A 24,868-nucleotide genomic window follows, 5' to 3' on the forward strand; every position below is an offset into this window, starting at 1 on the left:
ATGAGAAGAAATTCAGCCAAAGCCCAGAGGGGAAAAAACATGCACTCATGTAGTGTCTTTTTGTTGTTCTTTTTCTTTTAATTACAGGCTGCAGGGTTTTGGGAGGAGGACAAAAACAGTTTGAGTGGTTTAGAAGAACCATTTTCAGACTTTACCACATATTCTCAAGTAGATTTAGGTCTCAACTTTGGAGACACTTTGATCTAATCTGAGAAAATGTTTGCAGCCAAATGTATGAAACAGTCTAAAACACAGACCAGGGTAAAGCAACAGTCCAGGCAGCGAACTAAGGAAGTCCATAGAGACTTTAAAGGCTGCTGTCCGTGGTGCTGAATTGTTCTGAACTCTCCAAACTCTGAAAGGACAGCGCTCTGTAATCACTCATCCAAAAGATATGGCTGTTTGCCATTAAAGGACAAAGAGAAGACACATCGCCACTAACGGCTGATCTCATCATTACCGCGCGGAAACACTGGTTGCATTTTTATTCTCTGCTCACGGCCGTGTGGTGTCACACATCCTGGAGCTTTCGCATCACTTCAGCGAGCGTTGGCTTAGTTTGTAGAAAAGTTTGCTGAACTCTACAAAACTTTCCACTTTATGTCGTTTTAGAGATTAAAAACAAATAATAAAATCATCTTTTGGTCTCTTATGTTGTCCTCTAAATACTCTATGGCAGGACACGCCAGCCATCTTTCTAAAACGTCAATATGTCAATACTGTGAGCAGTTCCCACTGTCAGTCCATCACACAGAGCAGACAGTGGAAAGTCTGCTGCCTTGCTCTCTTGGGAGCATGATTTGTGAGTTTCAGGAGATTAACAAGACAGGCATAATGCTTGATGTGACAAGCATTTAATTTAAGTGATTGAAACGTTCAGATTTGGAGTTTGCAACATTTACAACTGAGAATACAGGAGGAAAAAGTTTCTCTGCATTATTTCTGCTCCATAAATGTGGTCTGTTTGATCCTGAAGGTTTACATCTATATATTAGTGTTGCTAATTAGTTTGCATCATCAGCTCTCCCATTTTAAGAGCTCTCACTGGCTGCCCATGCTACTGCAGAGAAAGCCCAGTCCCACATGCACAGGTCAACTCCATCATAAACACTTTTACAGTCACTTTGTCGTGTTACAGGTACACACGTGCACCAAGCAAACAAACTCACCAGTTGGGTTCTTGGTTTTCTTGAGGCTCCTGCCACAAAGACACTGCAGCATATGCGATCCTTTGCTGAAAATGTTGTTCCAAATAAACCGCATGGATTTGGCCGAGACGGGGGAGGAGGAAGAGGAGGAGGAAGAAGAAGAGAAGGAAGAGGAGAAACGCTCCGGATGCGGCAGCCTAAAATTCACCCACCGCATGGGGGCTGATACTCCCCCCTGTTTGCATGCCAGCAGAACCGGCCAGCTGTCGGGCTCAGTTCGGCGGTGCGGCGCGCCCCCGATCTGCACCATAGACAAAAGTAAGAGCAGGAAGCCCAGCTCTTCGCCCGGATTCTCGCCCGCTTTCCCCGCAAGCTCGAAGACCACCAGCCGCAAGTATTCCGCGTCGACGTCGCCCCCGTGCGGTTGGAAAAGCGCAACCGCTGCGGCGGATGTCTCCTCCGTCTCCTGCTGCCCCAGCGGCCGGTGGTCCTCAGCTGCGGAGGAAGGGTCGCTACTGCTGCTGCTGGTGCCGCGCGGCCGCCGCGGCGCGAAAAGCCCCGGAGCGCTTCTCTTCAGATGGCGTCGTCTGCCGCGCGGCGCGGGGAGAGGAGCGGCGGCGACGGTCAGGCATGCGGCGGCGCTAGCGTGAAGTCGGCTGTACGCGGCAGCTGTCTGCTTCTGCACAAAAAACCATTGCATATTAGTGGGGATCGCAGGGGGTCGATGCGTCCGTCCGTGCGGGAGGAGGGGAGGAAAGGGAGGCGGGGTGCGGAGAACCTGCCGGGTGTCCGTCAGCAACTCGGTGGCATCACTCCGTCCGTGCGGCAGGAAAGTGCTGCAGCAGGGGGGGCTCCTTTCCAAACACACACACACACGCCAACACGCTGAGCGCACACGCTGGATGAAAAATCAGCGGTGCTCCTGCTGGTGAATCACTGCAGGGAATCTCTCACACTACCCCACCTTGTGTTTTCCCTCTTTTAAAAAAAAAAAAAATCCTTATGAATATTTGATCCGCGTTTCTCAATAATCCATAAACTCCAATGCGCCAAGATCCTGCTGCTGCTGTTGCTGTCTGTCTCTCTCCTCTCCGCCTCCTCCTGCCGCTCTTCCTCACCTTGGTAATAAAAAATAAAAAAAGAAGCTACGGGAGTCTGGCTGTGGAGCTTTCAGCAGTCCAGAAACTGGATGTGGGGAAGACGCGGGAGCCCGGCGGTGTCTCGGTCCAGTCACGGGGCATCAGAGTCCTCTCCAGCCGCGCTGAGGGGACCGACGCGACAAGGTGCACCGACTATCGATACCCAGCCAGCAAACTAAGTAGAAGCGGTTACAGCAAACATCTGTTCCGGTGTGCGGCATCAAAATAAGACATGGCACCATCGATCCACGCATGTGCGCTCAGTGGTTTGGCTTGCAGTAGGGGAAAAAAACGTTAAGAAGGAAGCAATTGTTGAAAGAAAGCCAAAACACGTCCGCTTTGAGTAAATCTTGTAGGAGAGGTGGACACAAAAAACTAACTGCTGATTATTTTTAATCAGCTACATGATGAAACAAGGTGATGGCCCCATCATGCTGTGGGGGGAACTTGGTCAAAGTTGATGATGCGAAATGCAGGAAAATCCTGGAAGAAAACCTGTTACAAGTTGCAGAACACTTGAGGTTTGGGCCAGATGTTTATCTTCCAGTTCAGCCAACTCTACAAAGGAAAGATATGTGCTAAAATGGTCTAGTTAAAACATAGACCTAACCCCAGCTGAGAAGCTGAAAGAGCATTGTTCTCTGGAGGAGCAAAGGATGGTTCTACACAGTGTTAAATCCAGACTATGAATAAAAAAATTATATTTTACACAATTTTTCTGTATTTTTCCATGTAAAAATATATGTTTTCCTTCCAGTTTATAACAGTGCCGTGCTTGTTCATCTACTGCATAAATCCCAGAGAAATACGTTGGACTTTGGAGATTTGACTTGATAGAATGGGAAAAGTTCCAGCAGTATGAATACTAATTTACTACCTTGTATTTATTTAAATGTTAAACTAATATTCAAAGCGACTTTGCTGCGTGATAAAAAATTGAATGCCAAATAATGCCAAAAATACTTTTGTTTTGTTTTTGGGTTTTTTTTGGGGGGGAGGAGGGGGTTTGCTAAACCAATCTGTCACACTGTCTTGTTTTAGAGCAAATCAGTGCAAACAACCCAAGCTCGCTGTCATGACTTTTATTTTGAAGGAAGCAGCTACCTCCGGCTTTCTAGTGCAGCTTGCTGCAGCCCAACTGGGGTGGAGGAAGTTTCCAGTTAGTGAAGACACGTGGTTCCCCACACCGTCAATATGTGACTGACAACCAGAGAGAGAGAGAGAGAGGAAGCATGCGGCGCAGAGGCATTACTCATCCAAAGGGAAAACCGCTTCTTCTTCTTCGCTGCTCCGCCTTTTGAGCTGCAGAAGCTCCAGAACTACTCTCAAAATCCAAACGCAGCGTATGTTTTTGACAACCTGTTGCACGACTCGTTTGCAACATTAAGATGTTCAAGCTCCGATAGATTAGAGTGCCTCATCTAATCAGTGTTTTGTTTTCCGGTTTGCTTGAACAAGCAGGATGGGGTTTTTTATCAAGAAGAAACACAGGCTTGTGCCGTAATCAGCGCTGCAGTTTTTTTGTGTGTTTTTTTGGGGGTGGAGGGGGCGCTCGGTGTGCTGCAGTGATTGTTCACTCAGAGCCAGAGCTGGCATGGTCCACAGTGCTGAATCCACACATCCTGCTGCAGCAGGCATCCACAGACTGAGAACCCAGTGAGCAAATTAATAGGCTGTAAACTGGTTTGTTTGCCAGGGAGGCCGAAAATGTAAAAACAACATTTATTCTCTAGTTGGTTTCCTTTGTTGAATCAGGTTGACCCCTAGACGACTAAACACTAAACATAGGGCTACAATGTAAAGGTTTAGATCAAAGCGTAAGCATATGTTTGAATGCTAACATATGCTTAGGCTTAGTCAAAGTAAAGACCTACAATTAAGCCCAACGTTGTTTATAGACATACAGACAGAAACGGAATAATCCATCAGGAAACGATGAGAAACTAAGAGCTTAAATACTGAGACAGGGGGTGGAAAATGGCGAAGGAGACCAGATGAGCTAATCAGAGGAGATGTGGGAGAGCAGCGCCAGAAAAACAGTGTGGAAACCGAGGGAAGGAGACGAATTAACACAAAACGAGATGAACTAAGACTGAAAAAGGTCTACAAACAAAAACAGAAAGTCCTGAAACTATAGTAAGAGAATAAACCAAAATGCATAGATGAAAGAGCACAATAATTATCTAACATAGCAACACCTCTCCAACAATAATAAACAGAGAAATAAACTGAGTAGGTCAAAACCTATCAAACGTCAATAAAGTTGGAAAATATCAAAACTCAAACAACCAAGGATTGTAACACTAAGCTCCACAAGCTTTACTCCTTATTATGATGTCACAATTCTGTCCAGGTCTGCAGCAGAGACAGAACCAAAAGGAAACAGTAAGTCATGCATGCACGTGTGCACGGTCCAACTTTAGAAGAAACTAAAACCACTGGAAGGTTTATGGGTTTCATTGCACAGACAAGAGCAATATCCTTATAAATCTGAACAAAGCCAAGTAAATCTAAATAAAAATGCAACACTTAAGTCATTCTATAACAGAAACAGGATTGAAATAAATTCGGAGAGTGTTTTTTATTCACAGTGATCATACTGACCAATAATATTTAACCTAACTGCTGTGAACAATCAGACTGCCAAGTACAGTACAGACCAAAAGTTTGGACACACCTTTTAATTCAAAGAGTTTCCTTTATTTTCATGACTATTGACATTGTAGATTCACACTGAAGGCATCAAAACTATGAATAACACATGTGGAAATATGCACTAAACAAAAAAGTGTAAAACAACAGAAAATAGCCCTTATATTCTAGTTTCTTCAAAGTAGAAACCTTTTGCTGTGATTACTGCTTTGCACACACTCTGCATTTTCTTGATGAGCTTCAAGAGGTCGTCACCTGAAATGGCTTTCACTTCATAGGTCAACCTGCCCTGTCAGGTTAATAAGTGGGATTTATTGCCTTATAAATAGTCATGAAAATAAAGAAAACCCATTGAATTAGAAGGTGTGTCCAAACGTTTGGTCTGTACTGTATATCTGTGTCCAATCTGGGCAGGAAATCGGCATATTTTAATACTGAGCTAGCTGAAAATACTGCCTGAAGATAAAACATAAAGGTGCTTACAGACCCAGCAGCTGAGTCACAAATTTATAGAATATTTGAGTCATAAGGAAAAGGTTTTTTATATCCTCCTAGTGACCGCACAAAAGCCCCTAATAATCAAGATGTATTGTGCATCAGAGCTCTGATTGGTTCAGATGTTTCTAACGAGGGACAGAAAAAGGCAAGGAGCAACACTAAGAAACACTTGGCATAACAGGGCTCTAAGCTTTACCGCTACTGGTTGACACTGGCATCCGCACTTCGGAACATGAGGTGGAAACAAGCTGCAACGGACTGGAACTGCTGCTCCCTGACGCCCTCATGTGTTGAATCACACGGACTGCAGAAAAGGACTGAAACCCAACACATAAACTGTATTGAAACGAGTAACATGAAAACAATTAAGATTATTTATTTATTTTTTTTACTTCTTATTTTTGGATTAAAGCAAATACAATTCTAGCTGTGCTAAAATAACTAAATAAATGTAAATATGTATCCAACTTGTCTTTTTGTTTGTTTTGTTATGGGGTTTTTTTGTAACTGCAATTAAGCTGTTGACCAGAAGGGGCAGCATTGTATTACCATGGCTACTGAATCGAACTTGCAGTCACACAAAGAAGAAACCCGCCAATAAAAAAACAATCCAGAAGAAGAAGACAAAGAAGACGGTAGTTGATCCCAGGCAACTGTGTATCTACATCACCCGGTAAGCGATTTTGCTTTGTGAATTTTTTAGGGGTTTTGTAAATAGTATAGAAATGTTTTTTTATGTTTATGTGAGTAGGGCAGAAACAGCGTTGCTCTATTATTTCCTGTCTAAAGGTTTTGTCGTTGTAAGGAGATGCTTTAGGTAAGAAGAGCTCGATGGAAATGCTTAACTTACTAAGCTAATCATGCGTAATTTACCTTCACATGCCTGACTAAAATATATAAAGGTATTTAGCTTTTTGGTTAAAGGGAGAGTACTTGAGAGAAATGACGCAGTTGTATATAGCTGATAAGTTGTTGTCTCGCTGCCAAACAACTTAAAAATTCAGCAATTCAAGAGTTCCAGCATGTTTCTCATGGCTTTCAAGAGTCCAGTTGACAAAGTATGACACTAGCTTTGCTTAGTTCAATAGTTAATGAAGGAAGAGGAGCTGGTATGCAGTAACTCTAATCCAGTAACTTAGCAGAAGGATTAAGGATTAAGCATTGTAATGCATGCTATCCATAACTATAAAATTACAGTCAAAACCAGGAATGCTGATCTAAAGGACAAACTTTGTTTCTTCAAAGCAACTTTTGATACATGATGGTTTTTGAGACTATAATAAAGACAAGGAATGTGTAAAAGTATTTTTCTTTGTTTTAACCATCTCTTCTTTTCTGTCTTGCAGGAATGCTTCTCCACCTTTTAACTTCCACCCTTCCCCTAATAACTCCCCACTCCCACCATTTTCCTGAACTCTTTCATTACTGACTTTTTCTCATCATCATTGCGGGGTAGCTAAAATTAGCAGCAGTCATGGTAGATGTCAGTAAATGGCCACTGTTCTCTCTGCTGAGCAGCGAGGTGCGAGCCACAGTCCGCCAGGCCTGTGTCTTTGGGACATCGGCGAACGAAGCCATCTACGTCACTCAAGAAAACGACGTGAGCACAAACCATTTTAAGTCACACACACAAGAGGGCATACAGTGTCATTTGAAGGCATTCACATGTCTTGAACTTTCTCCACACCTTACCACAAGCTTCAATGTATTCTATTGTGATTTTTATGACATAGACCAGGCGTCTGTGTTTTATAAAAGACTGGCCGTTGTTAAAAAGAAGTCCTGTTTTGTCGTTTGCAAACAAAGCCAGCATGTGGCAGAAGGCGCTCTTGTTTACATGAGACCAAATGAGGCTTTGTGCTTGCATGCAAAATGCTGCATGGGGAAGAAAATGAACGCTGCGCATATCCCTGAAGATGGTGGTGGCAGCTGCAGGTATACTTGCTCTTCAGCAGGGACAATCCTGAAGGAAAATCTTTCCACATTGTTTCCACAATCTTTGCACAAGCTCATCTTTTGGAGCTACTTGAAGTTGCAGTGTTGCATATAAATGAGGCTATTATGTGAAATGCACAAATTTTCTTTAATGTTTTTGCATAATTTTTTATTTTTAGGTGTATGTATTTGGTCTAAACTGCAGTGGCTGCCTTGGGACAGGTGACAGTGTGAGCACTATTGTGCCAAAGAAACTGGACTTCCTGGAGGGAAAGAAGATCGTCAGCCTCAGTTACGGCAGTGGACCTCATGTGCTGTTGGCGTCAGAAGGCAGGTTATTGCACTCATCATTTAGTATGTAAACGGAAGATCTGTGTTTTGCTCCTTCAGTGGTTAAGTGCTAAACTCTCCTAATTTAAGTTTAAATCTCATGTCATGTGACTTTTAGAATCGGTGTTATTCTGGGGAATAATGTAAACATGTGAAATATCTCAGTTGTTTAGCCATATACAAAACACCTTGAAGATTAATTTTAAGTTGAGATTTTTTTTTTCTTGTCAAAACTAGAAGTTTAGGGCTTTTCCAGTCACATTTGCACAATTTTAGTGACTTGATCACAAGCAAACGGCACTACTTCAGATGCATTTGCATAAATATCCAGTCGTTCTAGTAACATTTTAAAATAATATATTGAATATCATCAAATGCCAATTTCAATCATTTTCAGATTATGCAGGCTTATTTATTTTGGGTTTAAGCAAATGAAGCTCATTTCAGTTTCTAGAAAAATTTAAATATTTTCTAGGACTAAGAATTTTAGATCCAGAGCAGTTGGCAGATGACATCTTCTCCTTAGCCTAGGATGAATGCTTTTGGTGTTTCTGTTTTGGCGTTGACCTCATATAAGGAATGAGAGTTCAGAAGTCTCCCTCAAATTATCCTTTACTGTTCTGTAAATACTGCAGTTATCTCTGTTGCTTGTGTAAAATTCTTAACTACTCCCCCCCACCCCCCTAACTTTTCATTAATGTGCACAGATACTACACTCCCTCACAGCCTCACCACATCAAGCAGAAGGGCGTTAGCTTCAATATAAGATTGTGAAGAGTTGGGTTAGTTGCGACTTGAAGGCAAACATTCTTGGGATTTGATCACTCAGGAAGCTTTCAGAGCCCAAAGCTCCATACTGCAGCTGAACAAACAGTTGTAACACTCGTAAACTAGCTTGCAGCTAATTAAACTCACTTTGGTTTTCATGCTGTTTTTGTTTGTAACTTCTAACAAGACAAGTAAAGGATGTATATCTGTTGCTATCTCTCAGATGGTCAGCTGTTTGCCTGGGGTCATAATGGTTACAGTCAGCTAGGGACCGGCACAACCAACCCGGGATTTTCAGCCGTGGCGATCACGACGAACCTACAGAACAAGAAAGTGATGGAGGTGGCATGCGGCTCGCATCATTCTCTGGCTCTCACTCACGACGGAGAGGTAAGCGTTCTTTTTATTATCGCCTTGCCTGTTATTGGTAATGTATAACATGTATTTTATTTGTCTTCTTGCATATAGCAACATGGTTAACAAAGTGCATAAATACCAGACTACTACTTGATTAATTCAATCAGTTCATTGAATAATGAGGTAAATGTAAGCAATCATGACTGCAAAGGAATCTAAAATAACTTATACAAATTATTAAATGAATGATTTTAAATGAATGTTAAAAAATGTACATAAATGTACACACAAATCTTCCATATTCTGTTTAAATTTAAACATTACCATCCTCCCCGCAGGTGTTTGCATGGGGTTATAACAACTGTGGCCAGGTGGGTTCAGGCTCTACAGCCAACCAGCCGTACCCAAGGAAAGTCTGCAGCAGCCTGCAGGGCAAGACTGCAGTGAGCATCACATGTGGACAAGCATCCTCCATGGCTCTGGTTGACAACGGCGAGGTGATGATGCTGTGTTTATGTTTTCTAATTCTTCTAAGAGCCTGAACTTGATGCAGTGTTTTTGTACTTTTAGATTTACGGTTGGGGCTACAATGGAAACGGGCAGCTAGGAACTGGGAACAATGGCAATCAGCTTTCTCCTTGTCGCCTTACTACGCTTCAAGGGTTGTGCATTCAACAAGTAAGAACTTTCTAACTTGCTGTATAGTTTTGAAGTAATCATGGTTTACAATTAAACTGCGTTGGTTGAATGTCAAATTCAACTCCAACAGCTCTTTTCCTACTGTCCAGATTGTTTCAGGATACGGACACTGCTTGGCCCTAACAGATGAAGGACTACTGTATGCCTGGGGAGCAAATACTTATGGTCAACTAGGAACTGGCAATAAGAACAACCATCTCAGTCCTGTGCAAATCATGGCTGACAAAGAAAGGTAAAGTGGAAGAGAATGCATTTGAAACAAAAGGTTCTTTTTTCCTTTTGGGATTTAGCCTCCCTGTTTCCTGTCTTTGTTTCAACCCTCTCTACTTCAACTTCCACAGGAAGCTAGAAGCAGTAGTTGCTTGGCAAAATGATCATTTTCCTTTTCATACACAATGGCTTCAGGGCAGATGCCCATCATGTGTTACTGTGCGGTGTATAAATAAATCTGTAATCCTGTAGGGTTGTAGAGATCGCAGCATGCCACTCGACACACACTTCAGCAGCCAAGACTTCAAGCGGCAAGGTACATATCCGATTTTATCTTTGCAATATTTATATATAGACAGAATTGTTTGGAAATTTTTTTTGTTTATTTGTTTGTTTTTTTTCACACTGCATGTTAAAATAGTCTCTTTAATTATTTGTTTAAAACAACAAACATCTACCTCAGAGGTTTTGACAGGGAAAATGTCTAAAAGGATAAAATGGTCCAGCTTTTCAATGTCAAGATAATCAGAATGAAATTGAAAGTTGGTCAGATGTAGATAATTAATTCAGTCTAGTGCTTATGAAAGTTTAACAACTAAAACAAGATAAATCTTACATGTAATCATTCAAGTTTATAGCAAGTCAAGCCAAGAAATTTTCCCAATCAAGCTAACTGCTAACTAGATCAAGCCAGTCAGTCAAATTTGGAGCCCATCAGAATCGAGCTATAAATGAATCCAGTCAAATTTAGAGCTAGTCCAAGCAAAGTCAACTATTTTCCCAAATCAAGTTCGCAGCTAAACAGATCAACCTAATATTGAGAGCAAGTGGAAATGCCTGCTTTTAAAAACTAAAGTTCAGGTTCAAACCACCCTTAATTAGTCAACAAAAAAAATCTAAATAAATGAGGGATGATCACTTTAGACATGGCCACAGCAGTGCAAATATCTTACTTTACAGCGTGCATCATTACCTATACCTCCAAATAGTTGCGTATTAAAATGCTAATTCAAATACCTGCTTTTCAGGTGTACATGTGGGGTCAGTGTCGAGGCCAGTTGATCTCGCGTCCTCGCCTCACCCACCTCAGCAGCATGGATGATGTGTTCGCCTGCTTCGCTACGCCCCCTGTGACGTGGCGCCTCGTGTCTATGGGTGAGAAAAAGAAAACGATGTGGACAACTCATTCACAGCGCCCTCCACAACTTTTGCCACCCCTGGTAAAGAAGCGTTAAAAAAAATTTTACTAAATCAGTCTTTTGTAGTAGTAACATATTCTCATACTGAATTTTAGAAAATTCCATGTTTTCTTTATTTACAAATCCACAATTATTCGCACTCCTTCTGTTAACTGGAAATTAAGGGTGGAAGAAATCTAATGAATAAATTGTCAGTATGACAATTTGCCTTTGCCATCAAAGATGTATCTATTTTAAGGCTTCTTACTCATCTTTATCAGGTGCGAAAATAAATATTTAGTGTACTGTATTCACTAAATATCCAATGAAATGAACACCATTGAACTACATCACTATTTCAGAGCACGATGACTTCATGACCATTTCCGAGGCTCTCAGGGAAGAGTTTGACTGTCCAGACACTGCCGACCTCAAGTTCAGCGTTGATGGAAAATACATTTATGTTCACAAAGCTGTCCTGAAGATCAGGTTTGTTTATTTCTGTCTGGGAATGAAACTAAATTTGAATGTTTGAGCTTCTCTGCTGTCCAATTGGCCAGAGCGCCATTAGAAGAAGGGCACACAAGCACCAGATAAAAATAACTAATCACAAACATTTGACTTTTTTCCTTTATGACCGCTAATTGTATCCTTTCACCAGTACTCTAGCTTCTCCTCCGCCTAAATGAAGGTGTTTTGTGTGCTGTTAGGTGTGAGCATTTCCGCTTAATGTTTCGCTCCCAGTGGACAGAAGATCAGCAGGAGGTGATCGAGATCGTCCAGTTCTCATATCCCGTCTACAGATCCTTCCTGCAGTTCCTCTACACAGACACTGTCGATCTGCCACCCGAGGACGCCATCGGTAAGACGGAACGCACGTTTTCCAAACATGATACATTTTCTAAAGTTTGTGTCTTTGGTTCAGGCTTATTGGATCTGGCTACGTCTTACTGTGAAAACCACCTGAAACGTCTGTGTCAGCAGATAATCAAGAGGGGAATTACTGTAGAAAATGCCTTCACCCTGCTGTCTGCAGCCATTCGATATGATGCAGAGGTAATGCTATTTGGAGAATTGCTCTCCATTGTAAACACTTTGTACTCTTAATACCATATCTGATCAAATCTAATGTTTAACACGTGACTAAAGTTGATCATCTAAAGGATATATTGACCTGACTAGAGGAAAATGAATGTACCGCTGCTTGTAAAACATGCAGTCCAAACTTTCTCCTTTAGATGTTTGACTTTTCCCACCTTCGCAGATGCAGTGCCTTACAAAACATTTTCATGCCTTTTAAGATTTTTACATTTTCTCACACAAAAATTGTCAAAAATATTCGTTTCTACACATGCAAAGCTGGTGGAGACACAAGATTTCCAAATGTAATGGTACTAAAAGGTTTTCCTGGAAAGTATTGACTCAGAGGGGCTGAAAAAATATGTTAAACCACTGCCTAAGTATGTGCTAATCTGTTGTGTAACATTCCAATAAAATATGTTTAAGTTGGTGGTGACAAAACTGAAGCATTATGAAAACTTGCATTTCTCTAATTAGTTTGCACTTAAACAGATGCATCAATGAGGAATTGTCTCTTTCTGTGAGATTATTGTGACCACTAGTGTACACTTGGTGAACTGCAATCTTTGCTAACGTGCGTTGTTAATGTCCTAGACATTACTTCTAATTTGCTCTGATTCATTTAACTTTAATGTTCCGTACCACTCTTGGATCTAATCATGACTGTTTTGTTTTTTTATCCCAGGATCTTGAAGAATTTTGCTTCAAGTTTTGTGTCAACCACATGACTCAGGTGACTCAGACCACAACTTTCTGGGAAGTAGACGGAGCCATGCTCAAAGAGTTTGTCAGCCGAGCCAGCCGCTGCGGAGCCTTCAAAAACTGAGCGATGCTCTTGCCTTCTCGCATTTTAAACACACGTGTGCTGCAGGTTCAGCACGCCATATTGAACTGACAGTAGTTATCTACGGATTTTTAATCAGCACTTTTGGCCAATTCCTGTGAAGTCATTCTGAATGTTCATAAATATGAATATTTACATGCTGCAAGTGTTCTCTACCGCAATTTTCTTAACCAGTTCTTGCATTCCACTTTATTTAACTGCACAATGCATGTGAGAAACCGAAAGGGTTAAGCCACATTTGAAGTTTTAAATGATATCATCTGATTAGTGCAGGTCATTTGGTTGATTGCTACTGTTCAAGATATTTTAAGTTCAAAACAACTGTTTTTGAATTTTGGACTTTGCTCTGTAGCACCTAATCTTGCCTGCGTTATCAAGTCAAACTTGATTTTTAAAGAGATTTGAGCGTTTACGTTTAAGGACGTTGCACTAGAATCTTTACTAATGTTGTGCGCTGTTACAATGTTCTAAGCTTCCTTGTTTCTCTGTTAATGTATATGTTTTGAAATTGATTTAAGGCAATATTTGACAAAACTTAATACTTGTAGTTATTACTGTATTCATACAGTTACCAAAGATGGAATAAGAGTCCTGCTGCCTGGATGTGCTTGATAAAACTAAATGTTATTGACCAAATTAATCTGCAGGAGGACAAAGGAAGATTTGTTTGTTTCTTTTCTTAAGTTTCCTTTTCTCAATGATCTGAAACAATCTTTATTTGGAATGAATTTGATCTTGGAGCTTAGTTTATGTGTTCTGTTTAGGGACTGTTTCAGATTTAGTAAAGCAGGTCAATGGGCAGTTAAAATCATGAGGTTGAGGTTTACAGTTTTTATTTTGTCTTGTATAAATATGGAGATTGAAACTGAAAATGTGATGGTTTCCTTAACATGTTTTTTTTAAAGCTCATATTTGCAAACTTAAACACAGCTCTAAAATTCTTGAGTTGATTTGCTGTTAAATACTTGCAATGATTTTTGCTTTTTTATATCTAGTTTTAAAATGCTCTATGTCTGAATAAATAAAGACCTTGAAATAAGCAATGCTGGAGTTTTTGACTTCCACACTTTTTGTGACGTGCCAAAAAAAATCGTTAAGCTAAAATTTCAGAATTTTATTACATTTTTTTTCTCCAGCTCACTAATAAACTGAGCATGTCATATTAAGTAAACATTATTACATTTTAGTAGGGATGTGTAAATAATTGTAAATCCAAAACTTAAACAGAATTTTGCTAAATGCATTAAGAAAACACGGTTATTTTGGTGTTCTTTTTTAGTTTTTGTTATAATTTGGCTCTAAACAAAAAAGCCTCCATTTGTGTAAACGACCATCATAAGAGGGGACAATTTTGTGTCATTCTCCAACTGAAAATCAGGGCCTACAAAAAATGTCCTGGGGCTGGAAATGGCCCCCAGGCCACACATTAGACACACTTGTGCAAAGGGAGGTACACTCTCACAATTGTACATCCTTGTTTTTAAGTACCAGCTTCTTGTCATAACATGACATTTTAATCTGTATTTTTGCTAAAACACAAATGTCAGGATAAATATGAAAGTTACAAAATATGGCCACACCCTTGAACTAATGTAACTGAATCACCTTTTAATTCAGCTCTAACATTTGATCTGTTTCAGACACCAATCTACTCTAAAGTTATCAGTTTCTTTGAAAAATTTATTGTAAATAAGAATTTCTTGGAATTGCTAGCGTCAATTGGAACGGATGTATGATTGGATTGAACTGAGTTGACTTTTTAGTTGCAAAAAGTTGAGTTAAAAGCCACTCACAATATGGCGGAACTGCTTACGTGGGACTGGGTCAGCCTAAGGAAAGACATCCGGGAAGTTTGCGGAAGTAGACCAAATTAGTCAAGTTAGGAGAAATCAACCGCAAAGTGCCACTAATCGTCGGACAAAAATAAGATGTTGATGTTAGTGGGTTATTTAAACTTGAAGTAAGTTTTATAGGCAACTTTAACTTTAATGTAACTCTTAATTTTTGTACTCCGCTGTGAAAATTGGAGCAAAGTTTTATGTAACTACGGTTGTTAGCGGTAACAGCTCTTGTTGTGAAAGAAGCAACCGGAACCGGCGCTAGTCCGTCTTGTACGCTTTAAGCAGGGTTCACGTTAATACCCTAAGTAGTCTTCCTCCTGTCGCAACTGCGATAGAAACGAAATCTATCTACTGCTCCCTGGTTTACTTTCCGAATGGACGGTACATGGAACCGAACCGAACCGGTCCGGATTGGGCCGTGCCGAGAAACGAAAGACAGCAGCACCCAAACTGACAGCAAGGTACAAGGTGAGCTGGATGGAAGAGGCTTCATGTTTCAGCAGCAAAGGTTTCTGTCTTGTGATGCCATTAACAGCCGGTTTACTAAAGACACAGAGAGTGACACCTAAAGTTAATTATAGCTTTTAAATGGTTGCTTTTCAAAGGTATGGTTTTAAAAGCATAGCTTTTAAATGTCATTCAGTGTAATATAGCAATACTACGCTGTAACAATATTACAGTGTACTGTTTTTTACAGAGTAATACTTCCAAATTAGCTGGTTTATGTGTTTATATTGCTTACCAGGATCATATTCTCATTCTATATTGCAGAAAATCCACATATTTACTAACAGAATATATCAAATTGCCGTAATGACACGCCTACTGTGAAAAGTTACAAAGTCTAACTAGTTACAATCAGTCACCCAGTTTCTAAAAAGCTTTCTAAAACCTGGGGACGGCTTCAAACGCTGTTGCCATTTTCACTGCAAAGTGTGAAAGCATTCAGCATTCACACTTTGCAGTGTCGTCACAGGAGATGCAACATTTCTAGTTTTAATTGTCTTGGTTATGTCTCTGTCAGCTTTGCACATTTTACCAGCAGTGTTAAAGAATTACAGCGATAACTCGTTCCAGTATTGTTTTTATAAACATATGGTGTCATCACCAAGGTCACGACCCCAGGTTGTCAAAGGTGAATCTGTTTACCTTGTTGAGCTTGTGGATGGAGGTGTTCCCTCGGGATCAACCTGAGGACAGTGAAAGCAGTCAGGTCAGTGTAAAGGCTGCACAAAGATAGATGTTTTGAACATTGATGTGCACACACCAGAGCGTGAAGAACATTTTTAATGCCTGTTCTCCATTTCAGATCCGTGGTACTGGTCTGGTGGTGGTGCATCAAGGGAAAATCTTGGGACTCCACTGTTCTGGAGTTGACCTTCACGCAGCACAAGGAGCCATCATCCAGCATGGGGCAAACCTGGCCGGCTGCCAGCTCTACTTCTCCAGGAGACCTTGTGCCACTTGCCTTAAGATGATCATAAATGGTGAGAAAGACAGTTGAGACTGATTAATATAGACTCATATTTTCTCAAAATTTAACAGTTTAATATATTTCTATGCATTGTAATCGTGGTGTCAGATTCAAATATGTACATAGTGTCTAGTTGGACGTATTGAGTCGCCCATGATGAGTAAAACATACATATACAAATCCAAGGAAGTGCAGCTGACTTTACTACAGTTCCCTCTCATTAGCAAGTATCAAAAACATACAATTATTTACCTTCATATTCAATTCAGAAATACTTTATTCATCCCAAAGGGAAATTAAATGTTGTCATCCAAGTATCTTCAAAGAGTTGCTGTGGACTGGAAGGATCTCCAGTAGCAGACAGGCTTGCAGCAATCTAAAGAGGCCTCTGACTGAAAACGGTTGCCTTAGACAGTCCCATGACATCCTAACAGCTCAATACACAGAGCAGAGACTACTCCACAGTAACATATTTTGGATGAAATCATCAATTATAAAAGTCTACAAAAATAGATTCTAGAGCAAGCAAGGACAGAATAATCAAACCAAACATAAATGTATCAATATACCCATTAATGGTTTCAATTTGGGAAGATATAGCAACACAGCAAATAAATAAATGCTGCAGCTTATGAAGAAATGTAGTCAAGCAGACCCAGGACTTTTCTCTTTGGGAAAGAAAAACCAAAGTATATAAAAGAAAACTTAAGTAGATATAGATAATGGTTGGAGTAGCTGTATCGATCATTTCTTCCAGAAAACAAAGCAATGGAAAACACATCACTAGGTGAGAAGAACTTTCCATTAAAGAGAAAACAAAGGGCAGCACACTGCAACAATAACTACGGGAGTGGTTTAGACACAGTCAATCAGAAGAATGCTTTCTGTGGAAAAGAAAACTAAAGAAGTGTGTAGCTAAGGGCAGCAGTAATTACAGATATTGCATTTTAATATGCTTTGCTTTCTGTTTAATTTATCTGCCATAGACGTAGTTTCTGTTTTCAATTCTGTCAAATTTCAAACCAATACTCAGACGAAAACACAACATACTTGTTACATTAAATAACATAGATACGTGAGAGCAATAAAAATAGCAATCAACGGTTTTCATTTATTTATTCTATAATTACCATCTGAAGATGTTATTTTATTGTGTCAGAATTTGAAGAGGGTTGTCTTGGTAGTTTAATCTACACTAATGTTATCTCTATGCTGGCTTTTATTAGGGACTGTTGTACGCTGGCAACACGCTGAACTTTGGAATTGTCTTGCCGCTTTTTCTCTCCCTCAGCTGGAGTCAGTCAGATCTCCTTTTGGCCCGGGGATCCGGAGATCAGCATGCTGAGGTCCATGTCTTCAACTCAAACAAACGCCAGCAGCACGTCGCTCTCTGTGACAGAAGACGTTGTCCTGGACGCAGTTGCAGTAGAGAAGCTGAAGTCCAACAGCCGTCCTCACATCTGCGTGCTGCTGCAGCCGCTGGCGCTCGGCCAGCTGCAGTTTGTTGAGGAGACGTCTAGGGAGAGCGATTTCATGAAGAGGACGGCCGAGGATGACCCAGGCCTGAACGAACAGGAACTCTTCAACAGGTAAACTCACTGCACTGAACATACATCAAATGTATATATATATATATATATATATATATATATATATATATATATATATATATATATAGTATGTATATACAATGTAGATTCTGCACAGTTCAACGAGTTGCAAAAGTTTGGACAGGATCAATGCAAAACTTACCAGTCAGAAAAGAGTTACAAAAATTCTCCACATTATTTATATACCATAAGACATTGAAGACTGAATAATAATTCAAGTAAACGATCCTGCCAAAATTAGCATGAAATATAGAAATAAAATAATTTTTTCTTTCATTTTTATTTCTATATTTACTGGCATTTTCGTCCATAAACATATACTTTCTAAAAACACAAAACATCCAGCCTTGCCTACAATCTTCCAAAACCTCAGGAGAATGTTTGTTCAGCTTGATGAAAGTGATCTTAAAGATTTGCGCATTAATTCAAAAAATATTCGATATCAGTTTTATTTTATCATATTCCAACAACCTGACATTTGTCAAGGATGCATTAACTATTAGTATACAAATGAAGAGTTTTACTTTCATTTTAGCCACTATTTTTCTTTTTTGTTGTTATTGTTTCTGATATGTTAAATGTAGAGGTTGTGAAGTGATGCTTGTTCTTCATCAGTGGTTATCAGACACTACCAGGCGTCCAAATGAATGTCCCATCTAAAGGACAAGGACACTGTAAAAAGTAAAAAATAAAATCACAGGTTGGACTCTGTTTCATTTGCAAAACATACAATTTGATGTTTATAACACTAAATTTGTTTCCAGACAACGTCTAAGGCACTTCAGAGAATTTTCCAGCAAGTTCTTGGTTGGAACATCCCAGCAACATAAGGAGATTTTGATCCAAATGGGCCTGGAGAACCTCTGTGTGGAGCCCTACTTCTCCAACCTGAGGAACAACATGGCGGCGCTGGTGGAGGTTCTAGCTGCTGTGGCTGCAGGGCTCCCTCAACACCAGTATGGCTTCTACAGGTTGGGAACTTATTTTGTTTTGACCAAAAACTAGGTACTTAAGTTGTTGGGTTTTTTTTTTTTTTTTTGGTAATTAATAAAGGTTTTTGTGATTCAGAGAAAACTGTGCAACTACGCCTCCTCATCCAGGGGCCGTGTCTCAAGAGGTGGCTCGCCACTGCATCATCCAGGCCAGGCTACTGGCATACAGGACAGGTTGGTTTGACTCCACTGAAGAAAACAACTCAGAGCATGGAGGGATTTAGAGCAGATTATTCTTATATCAGAGTAGTATTAACAACTTAACTTAGAATGTAACTATAGAGGAGAGGTGCTAATCACATGGACCAAAAAAAAGCATACTTTTAAAAATTAAAATCACCAAAAAATGTGATTTTATTTTAGCTATACGACAATAAACTGAGCGTTAACTATTTTAATTAAGCAACTAAAGTAATCAGATTTTTTTTTTCTTTTTGGAACAGGATTGTTGATACAAACAATACATTGTTTTTAATACATTAATTAAAATTATATTCGGATGCACCACGGTATACTTTTAATGCGTAGATGTGGTCATATTTACCATGAAAATAGAAGGAAATCAGAAAGCTGGGTAAAAATAATGATCACCTTGAGTTCCATCCAAAATTTTTCTAAGTAAATTTTAATATAAAAGTCATAGTTTATTAAATTAATTCTTATTTAGCCGTACAAAATCAGTCCGCAAATGATCCCATGCCCGCCTTTGAACACCCTCAGTTTAGCGATCATGTGCTAACCTAGTTATGACTGGTATTGATTATGTAATAAGAATTAGACTGGTTTAACAGGATGCTTGATTTGAGTTAAAGCTCTGTTGCATTTCAGTATGAGTGTTTACTTTTGACAGCAAGTTGCCTGGTCAACTCTTTGCTTTTTAATTCTCAACTAGCTAAATAGTTGGAAAATAAGTCCTTAGTCATTATTGATGAGCAAGAGTTGTTAAAATAAAGACACTTTATTACACAGATAATAGAATTTTACTCTAAGCAATTTACACAATTTCATTTTCTGTCATTTGTTGTACAAACAAAAGATAAAGTATTAAGAAATAATAGTTTTCTTACTAAATTGCTGTGTCCAACAGGGCCCCCTGCTGGTTGCACATGGTACAGCTTCCTTCTTGGATTTCCATAAGCTTTAAGCCATAATGATCTAAAGCAACAAAAATATATCACTCTGTGTGTGACAAATCTATATATTATACATGCTAAACGTTTTTTAAATTAAGTACTGATGTAAACAAACATTTCCACAAAATTCAGCTTTATTACCTCTAATATTTTTAATACACAAATTAATAGAAGTTTTTAGGTATTAAAATATTCATGGACGCTTGCAGGATATATTTCTAAAACAACATGATTAGAACGTAGTTATGCTACAGTGTTGATGTCTGACTGGTCTATTTTTAACCACTTTTTTTTTTTTTTTCCATCGTTCCAGAGGATCCAAAAGTGGGAGTGGGTGCTGTTATCTGGGCGAGAGGGCGGTCGGTAAGAACTCCGTTTTTTATTTTTATTTCAACATAAATCATTAGTCTCTACAATAAAACGTTACCACTGTTTTGTGCGATGGAAACTCTAAATTGTAATTATTATTATTATTATTTTTTAATGTGTTTAGGTTCAGTTTTTACAGTTCATAATGCAGTGCTATGAAGCAGGTAAATAATTCAAGTGTCCTAATTCTTGAGTGATTGCTATGTCTTTTTCCAGCAGGTGGCGCCATTACACTGAATTTCAGTCTGTAAACCAGTTCCTAAAAGTAAGGGATACTCCAATCACAAATTAAAAATATATATCTTGACCTCCCTCCTCTCAGGCTGGCTGTCGAGGAACAGGCTGCCTGGATTTGGTGGGTTGCGGGTACAACGGCTACCCTGCAGGCTCAGAGTACGCAGCGTACCCCCAAATGGACTGTACACAGGAGGACCGTCAGAGACGCAAATACAGATACATCATCCACGCAGAACAGAACGCCCTCACCTTCAGGTCAGCTCGTTTAACCACACCTGAATGTCAAGTCTCATTTGTCTCTGTTAACTGACAGATGTCTCCTCCGTCTTTGTGTTTTCAGGACGCGAGACGTCAAACCAGAGGAGCTAACCATGATGTTTCTGACCAAATGTCCATGTGACGAGTGTATCCCTTTGATAAGAGGGGCTGGAATTACACACATCTACACCTCAGACCAGGACAGGGACAAAGACAAGGGGGACATTTCCTACCTGAGATTTAGCACCCTGGAGGACATCAGCAAGTTTGTTGTAAGTTAGTATCAGAGAGAATTAATATTTATTTTCCCTTTAAAGCTGCAGTATGTAACTTTTTTTTAAAAGTTTTTTCTATATTTGTTAAAACTGTCACCATGTCATGACAGTGTAATTGAGTCAGATAATTTGTGAAAAGATGGTGCTCCTCCACCCTTTGTGCTGTTGTCATCTGAAGAAAAGCACCGTTCCCGGTCAAAAACAACCAATCAGAGACAGGAGGAAGGTCTTAGCGCTGTCAATCACCCTCGTGTACTCGCTGCTAAAAGTGCTAATGGCAGAGAAACAACTGAACATTACAGGAAAAGTGTTAATCCCGACAACCAAACACAATAAATAAAACAGAAATAAAAATCATTTACAATCTAAGCCATTCATGTAGTGGATTATGATGTCAAGCAAAACTGACCTTTCACAAAATGTTAACCATCAGAAAAAAACTGCCAACTTATTTTAATATATCATGCAATTAATTGATTAATTGCTTATTGCAACAGGCTTCCAGGGGAGGGATGTGATCAGCCAGTAACACAAGCTGATTGACAGCACCAAGACCCGCCTCCTGGTCCTGATTGGTTGTTTCTGACTGAGTGGTGTATTTGTGCAGTTAGTACAAGGAGACTTTTCAGAGATTATCTGACATACTACTGCATACTGTCACAACATGTACAAAACATATTTTTCATGCTGTTGCTTTAAGGAGTAAAGTAAGATATTTATTTTCTCACAGTGGCAAAGGAACCCATCTATTCCTCCTGAATCGTCTTCTCATCTCGCAAGTGAGTTACAGCTCCCTATCCTCGTGCTTTTTCACTTTAACTGTGTTTTATGTTTTTTTACGTGAAACACTGTGACCTCGTCGTTTCTCTAGATGGTTGTATTCGGAAGCACGGCCGGCAGACTGAGCAGGAGTACGGAAATAAGAAGCTGTGCACCGAGAACACCAAGAGTTCACCTTCTGGCAGCTGAACGTTAGTTAGTAAAGGACGGACTAGCCTGTGCATGAGCTCCATTCCACAGACGTTATACGAGGGGCGAATAATTTGCTGATGGTAAAATCTGCACCACTACAAAAAGTATTTCCTCCTTTACAGATTTCATGTTTCTTGCTTTTTTGTCACACTTCAATGTTTCAGATCCCATCAAGCAAAGGTAACCTCTACCACCACCATGTTTGGTAGTCCACTAAAAATATCCTCTTTTTTTCTCATCAGTTCACAAAATATTTTGTCCAAATTCTTGGGGATCATTAAGATATATATATCAAATCTGAGGCTGACTCTTTTTTGTCTTGGAGTCATTTTGATAGATTGGCTACCCTTAAAAAGGTTCCATGTTTCCTCCAAACGCCTCGTTTAGAAATCTAACCCTAAGAAATGGCCTTGTAACCTTTTCCAGTCTTGACAGACGTCAATAACTTTCTCATCTGTTCTTTAATTCCTTCAGAGCAGAGCATGAGGAGTTGCTTTTTGAGATTCTTCAATCTTTTTTTTTTTACTTACTTATTTACTTAGATTATTCTTGTCTAATGTTAAATGCTTCAGTTAAAAATTTTCAGTGTGTCAAGAAAAATAAAAAACAGAAGAAACCTGTAAGGGGGAAGATGAACGAACAATTTTACAATTTATTTGAACATTTGGGACAACGTAGTAACCACAGCAACATGAGGAGTTAGTCATATATGCAAGAAGCAATATAAAGTGAAATTGTTTTATATTTCCATATGAGAGGACTAAGCGGTTGAGAATGGATGCTAAACGTGGTGAGACTTGTTGACAGAGACTTGACGGAAATTTATAGGAATTCAGATTGCACTATTTCCAGATGTTTTTATTTGACAGTTTATTACAGAATGTCTAAATACATAAAGTTTATTTTCTATTTTAATCCCTCGCTATGTGTATTTTTGTCCATAGTTCAGACAAAGAAGCTCAATGTTGCCTGTGTAAACAGATGTGACTTTCAAAGTTTGAACACACCAGTGACCAAGTTTTGGATCTGAAAAGATAAAAGAAAAACAGCTTTGTGAAACCAAAATGCTACATTGACATGTAAAGAAAAGTTTGTAATGAAAGGGATTTCATTGTGATTTGTTTAAACCTTTTTGCCTTTTAGTTTTCAGCTTGTAAAATTATGCCTCTGTACGAAAAAGTTTATGTTGTTCAAAATGTGAAACTCATTCTATTGGTTAAAGATTTCAAGCATTTATCTCTTTATAGCTCCCTATCTTTATTTTGATAACTGTGGTTTACAGTTAATGAAAACCCAAAATTCACTTTCTCCCGGAATTAGTCCTCAGGTTTAATCCCCGACCTCTGATTGTCTTCCTCTTCTCTTTCTGCCCACCTTCCTGTCACACTAGTAATGAGGATAAAGTATTTTTTTTGTTTCTATTTATGCAGTATGCTTACCACAATTATCCTTCCTGGTAAGCCACAAGTCATTGTTGTGCACTCTAGAACATTTAACAGTTCAAATAAATTGTTTAGTTCTCCTTGTGTAATTTGAACTTGGGTTTTCTTCAGCTGTAACTCAGAATCGTCACAAACCGTGACGGTTTCTGATACGGGCGACATATCAGAAGTTTACTTAAAAACACAAATAAAAGAAGTAAATGCTTAAAATATTTAAATTTGTGTAGAGTTACTCTCAAAAGTCTACACACCCTTGTAGAAACTTTCCCCGAGTTTGGCTTTTGCGACATAAAAAAAAAAAAAACGAGAACGTGGTATCTAACTTTCTTCAAATACTGTGCTCTAAAGGTACAACAAACAAGTGCTTTGTCGCAACATTTTTGATTCCGTTAGAGCGTAAAATATATTAGGTATGAGCAAGTCCACATTCAACATCTTCTACAGCCCACGTCAGCCGTTGAAGTGGGCTGTGGAAGATGTTTATGAAGTCTTTCTTTTGTTCAGCTGGATGTATGCTTCGACTCACTCTGATTCTGAAAAAATAAATTCCTTCTTCAAATTCGACTCTCTTGAGGTTTTTTATTGGTCGACTTTTCAGCCCCGATTACCTTAACTTTGAGGTATTGGTGATTGGCCGATATGTGAAGCCAATCTTATCCACCGATTTTATCTACCTCAACAAAGGTATTAAAGTTAGCCACTGTTCTGCTCTGCAGAGAGAGGTTTGACTGATAGACCAGCCCAACAGGTCATGTCTGCACGTTTGCACTAGTCACTCGTTAGTAGTGACCCTGCTGTCGCCAACTCAGCGACTTTCTTGCTACATTTCAGACAAAAATATTGGTATTGGCCAAAATCAAAATCAGTAGCTAAGGCTTTTTAAAGATGGGTAATCAGCCAGAAAACTGCAATCGGTACATCCCAACTTAAGATGAAATACATACACACATAAGCAGTGATGGCATAGTTACTTTGAAAAAGTTACTTTAATCGGATTACTGATTACTCCTTGAAAAGGTAACTTAGTTAGATTACTGATTAATTGATTTGGAAAGTAACTAAGTTACATTAAAAATAAAATTTTTAGTTACTTTCAGCAGCTGCTATCAACAACGCTCCGCCTCCTGTGAAAATTACATTTACATCTTTGCCGATACTTAATTACAAGTTATTTTATAATAGTAATATCAACAATGAATCTCCACTTATAAGGTTGGACTGAAGGGGAGATTGTTTAATGGTTACAACAGTACAAAAATAAATTTAGTAATTTGTGCGTGTTTTTGTGTGTTTCTATTGTCTGGAAAACTATAAATAGGATTTTAGACCTACCCCCCCACCCCGTCCCCTGCCCCAGCGTCCAGGTTGTGCGTTACGGCCCTGTGTTTGCTGTCACAGCGCACTTATCTTAATATTAATAATTATAT

At 39.3% G+C, this 24,868-nt stretch overlaps 3 protein-coding genes across 7 annotated transcripts in view; 2 read left to right on the plus strand and 1 right to left on the minus strand.

Annotated features, from left to right (window-relative positions):
• Window positions 1–2,540, minus strand: part of LOC102228839 (fibroblast growth factor 14-like) — a 78,270-nt gene extending 75,730 nt beyond the window's left edge. The window contains exon 1 of the mRNA XM_023329475.1: window positions 1,170–2,540. Within this exon, the coding sequence (XP_023185243.1) occupies window positions 1,170–1,848 (679 nt within the window). The 5' untranslated portion in view covers window positions 1,849–2,540. The remainder of the gene's footprint in view (window positions 1–1,169) is intronic.
• A 3,488-nt stretch (window positions 2,541–6,028) lies between these two features.
• On the plus strand, window positions 6,029–13,862 carry LOC102230076 (RCC1 and BTB domain-containing protein 1-like). Of its 3 annotated transcripts, XM_005815920.2 has the most exons (13): window positions 6,029–6,110; window positions 6,784–7,037; window positions 7,552–7,702; window positions 8,694–8,860; window positions 9,166–9,324; window positions 9,398–9,505; window positions 9,616–9,758; window positions 9,989–10,052; window positions 10,765–10,891; window positions 11,277–11,403; window positions 11,625–11,776; window positions 11,840–11,970; window positions 12,680–13,862. In XM_005815920.2, exons 2-13 carry the CDS (start codon window positions 6,912–6,914, stop codon window positions 12,818–12,820), a joined length of 1,596 nt encoding a protein of 531 aa, XP_005815977.1. In that variant the 5' UTR covers window positions 6,029–6,110; window positions 6,784–6,911; the 3' UTR covers window positions 12,821–13,862. The 3 variants fall into 3 exon arrangements, with proteins under 3 accessions (XP_005815977.1, XP_023184915.1, XP_023184916.1); XM_023329148.1 differs by lacking the exon at window positions 6,029–6,110 and having other exon boundaries at window positions 6,954–7,037; window positions 7,578–7,702; XM_023329147.1 differs by lacking the exons at window positions 11,625–11,776; window positions 11,840–11,970; window positions 12,680–13,862 and having other exon boundaries at window positions 10,765–10,956; window positions 11,277–11,397.
• A 1,078-nt stretch (window positions 13,863–14,940) lies between these two features.
• Window positions 14,941–24,000, plus strand: cdadc1 (cytidine and dCMP deaminase domain containing 1). Of its 3 annotated transcripts, none has more exons than XM_023330001.1 (11): window positions 14,941–15,147; window positions 15,792–15,892; window positions 15,989–16,166; window positions 17,445–17,742; window positions 18,528–18,734; window positions 18,832–18,929; window positions 20,202–20,251; window positions 20,580–20,749; window positions 20,835–21,028; window positions 21,758–21,806; window positions 21,899–24,000. In XM_023330001.1, the coding sequence occupies exons 1-10, from the start codon at window positions 15,054–15,056 to the stop codon at window positions 21,784–21,786; spliced, it is 1,419 nt and encodes a 472-aa protein (XP_023185769.1). In that variant the 5' UTR covers window positions 14,941–15,053; the 3' UTR covers window positions 21,787–21,806; window positions 21,899–24,000. The 3 variants fall into 3 exon arrangements, with proteins under 3 accessions (XP_023185769.1, XP_023185768.1, XP_023185770.1); XM_023330000.1 differs by having other exon boundaries at window positions 20,835–21,024; XM_023330002.1 differs by having other exon boundaries at window positions 15,071–15,147; window positions 15,757–15,892; window positions 20,835–21,024.
• Window positions 24,001–24,868: the final 868 nt, after the last annotated feature.

Source organism: Xiphophorus maculatus, chromosome 24 (genome assembly GCF_002775205.1).
Source record: "Xiphophorus maculatus strain JP 163 A chromosome 24, X_maculatus-5.0-male, whole genome shotgun sequence".
Lineage (NCBI taxonomy): Eukaryota > Metazoa > Chordata > Actinopteri > Cyprinodontiformes > Poeciliidae > Xiphophorus > Xiphophorus maculatus.

Coding starts and splice junctions, on each gene's coding strand:
- LOC102230076 (XM_005815920.2), top strand. CDS start 6,912: ATGGTAGATGTCAGTAAATGGCCACTGTTCTCTCTGCTGAGCAGCGAG. Junction 8,861..9,165: donor CTCTCACTCACGACGGAGAG/GTAAGCGTTCTT, acceptor TCCTCCCCGCAG/GTGTTTGCATGGGGTTATAA. Junction 11,404..11,624: donor AAAGCTGTCCTGAAGATCAG/GTTTGTTTATTT, acceptor GTGTGCTGTTAG/GTGTGAGCATTTCCGCTTAA.
- cdadc1 (XM_023330000.1), top strand. CDS start 15,054: ATGGACGGTACATGGAACCGAACCGAACCGGTCCGGATTGGGCCGTGC. Junction 15,148..15,791: donor AACTGACAGCAAGGTACAAG/GTGAGCTGGATG, acceptor GTCATCACCAAG/GTCACGACCCCAGGTTGTCA. Junction 16,167..17,444: donor CCTTAAGATGATCATAAATG/GTGAGAAAGACA, acceptor TCTCTCCCTCAG/CTGGAGTCAGTCAGATCTCC.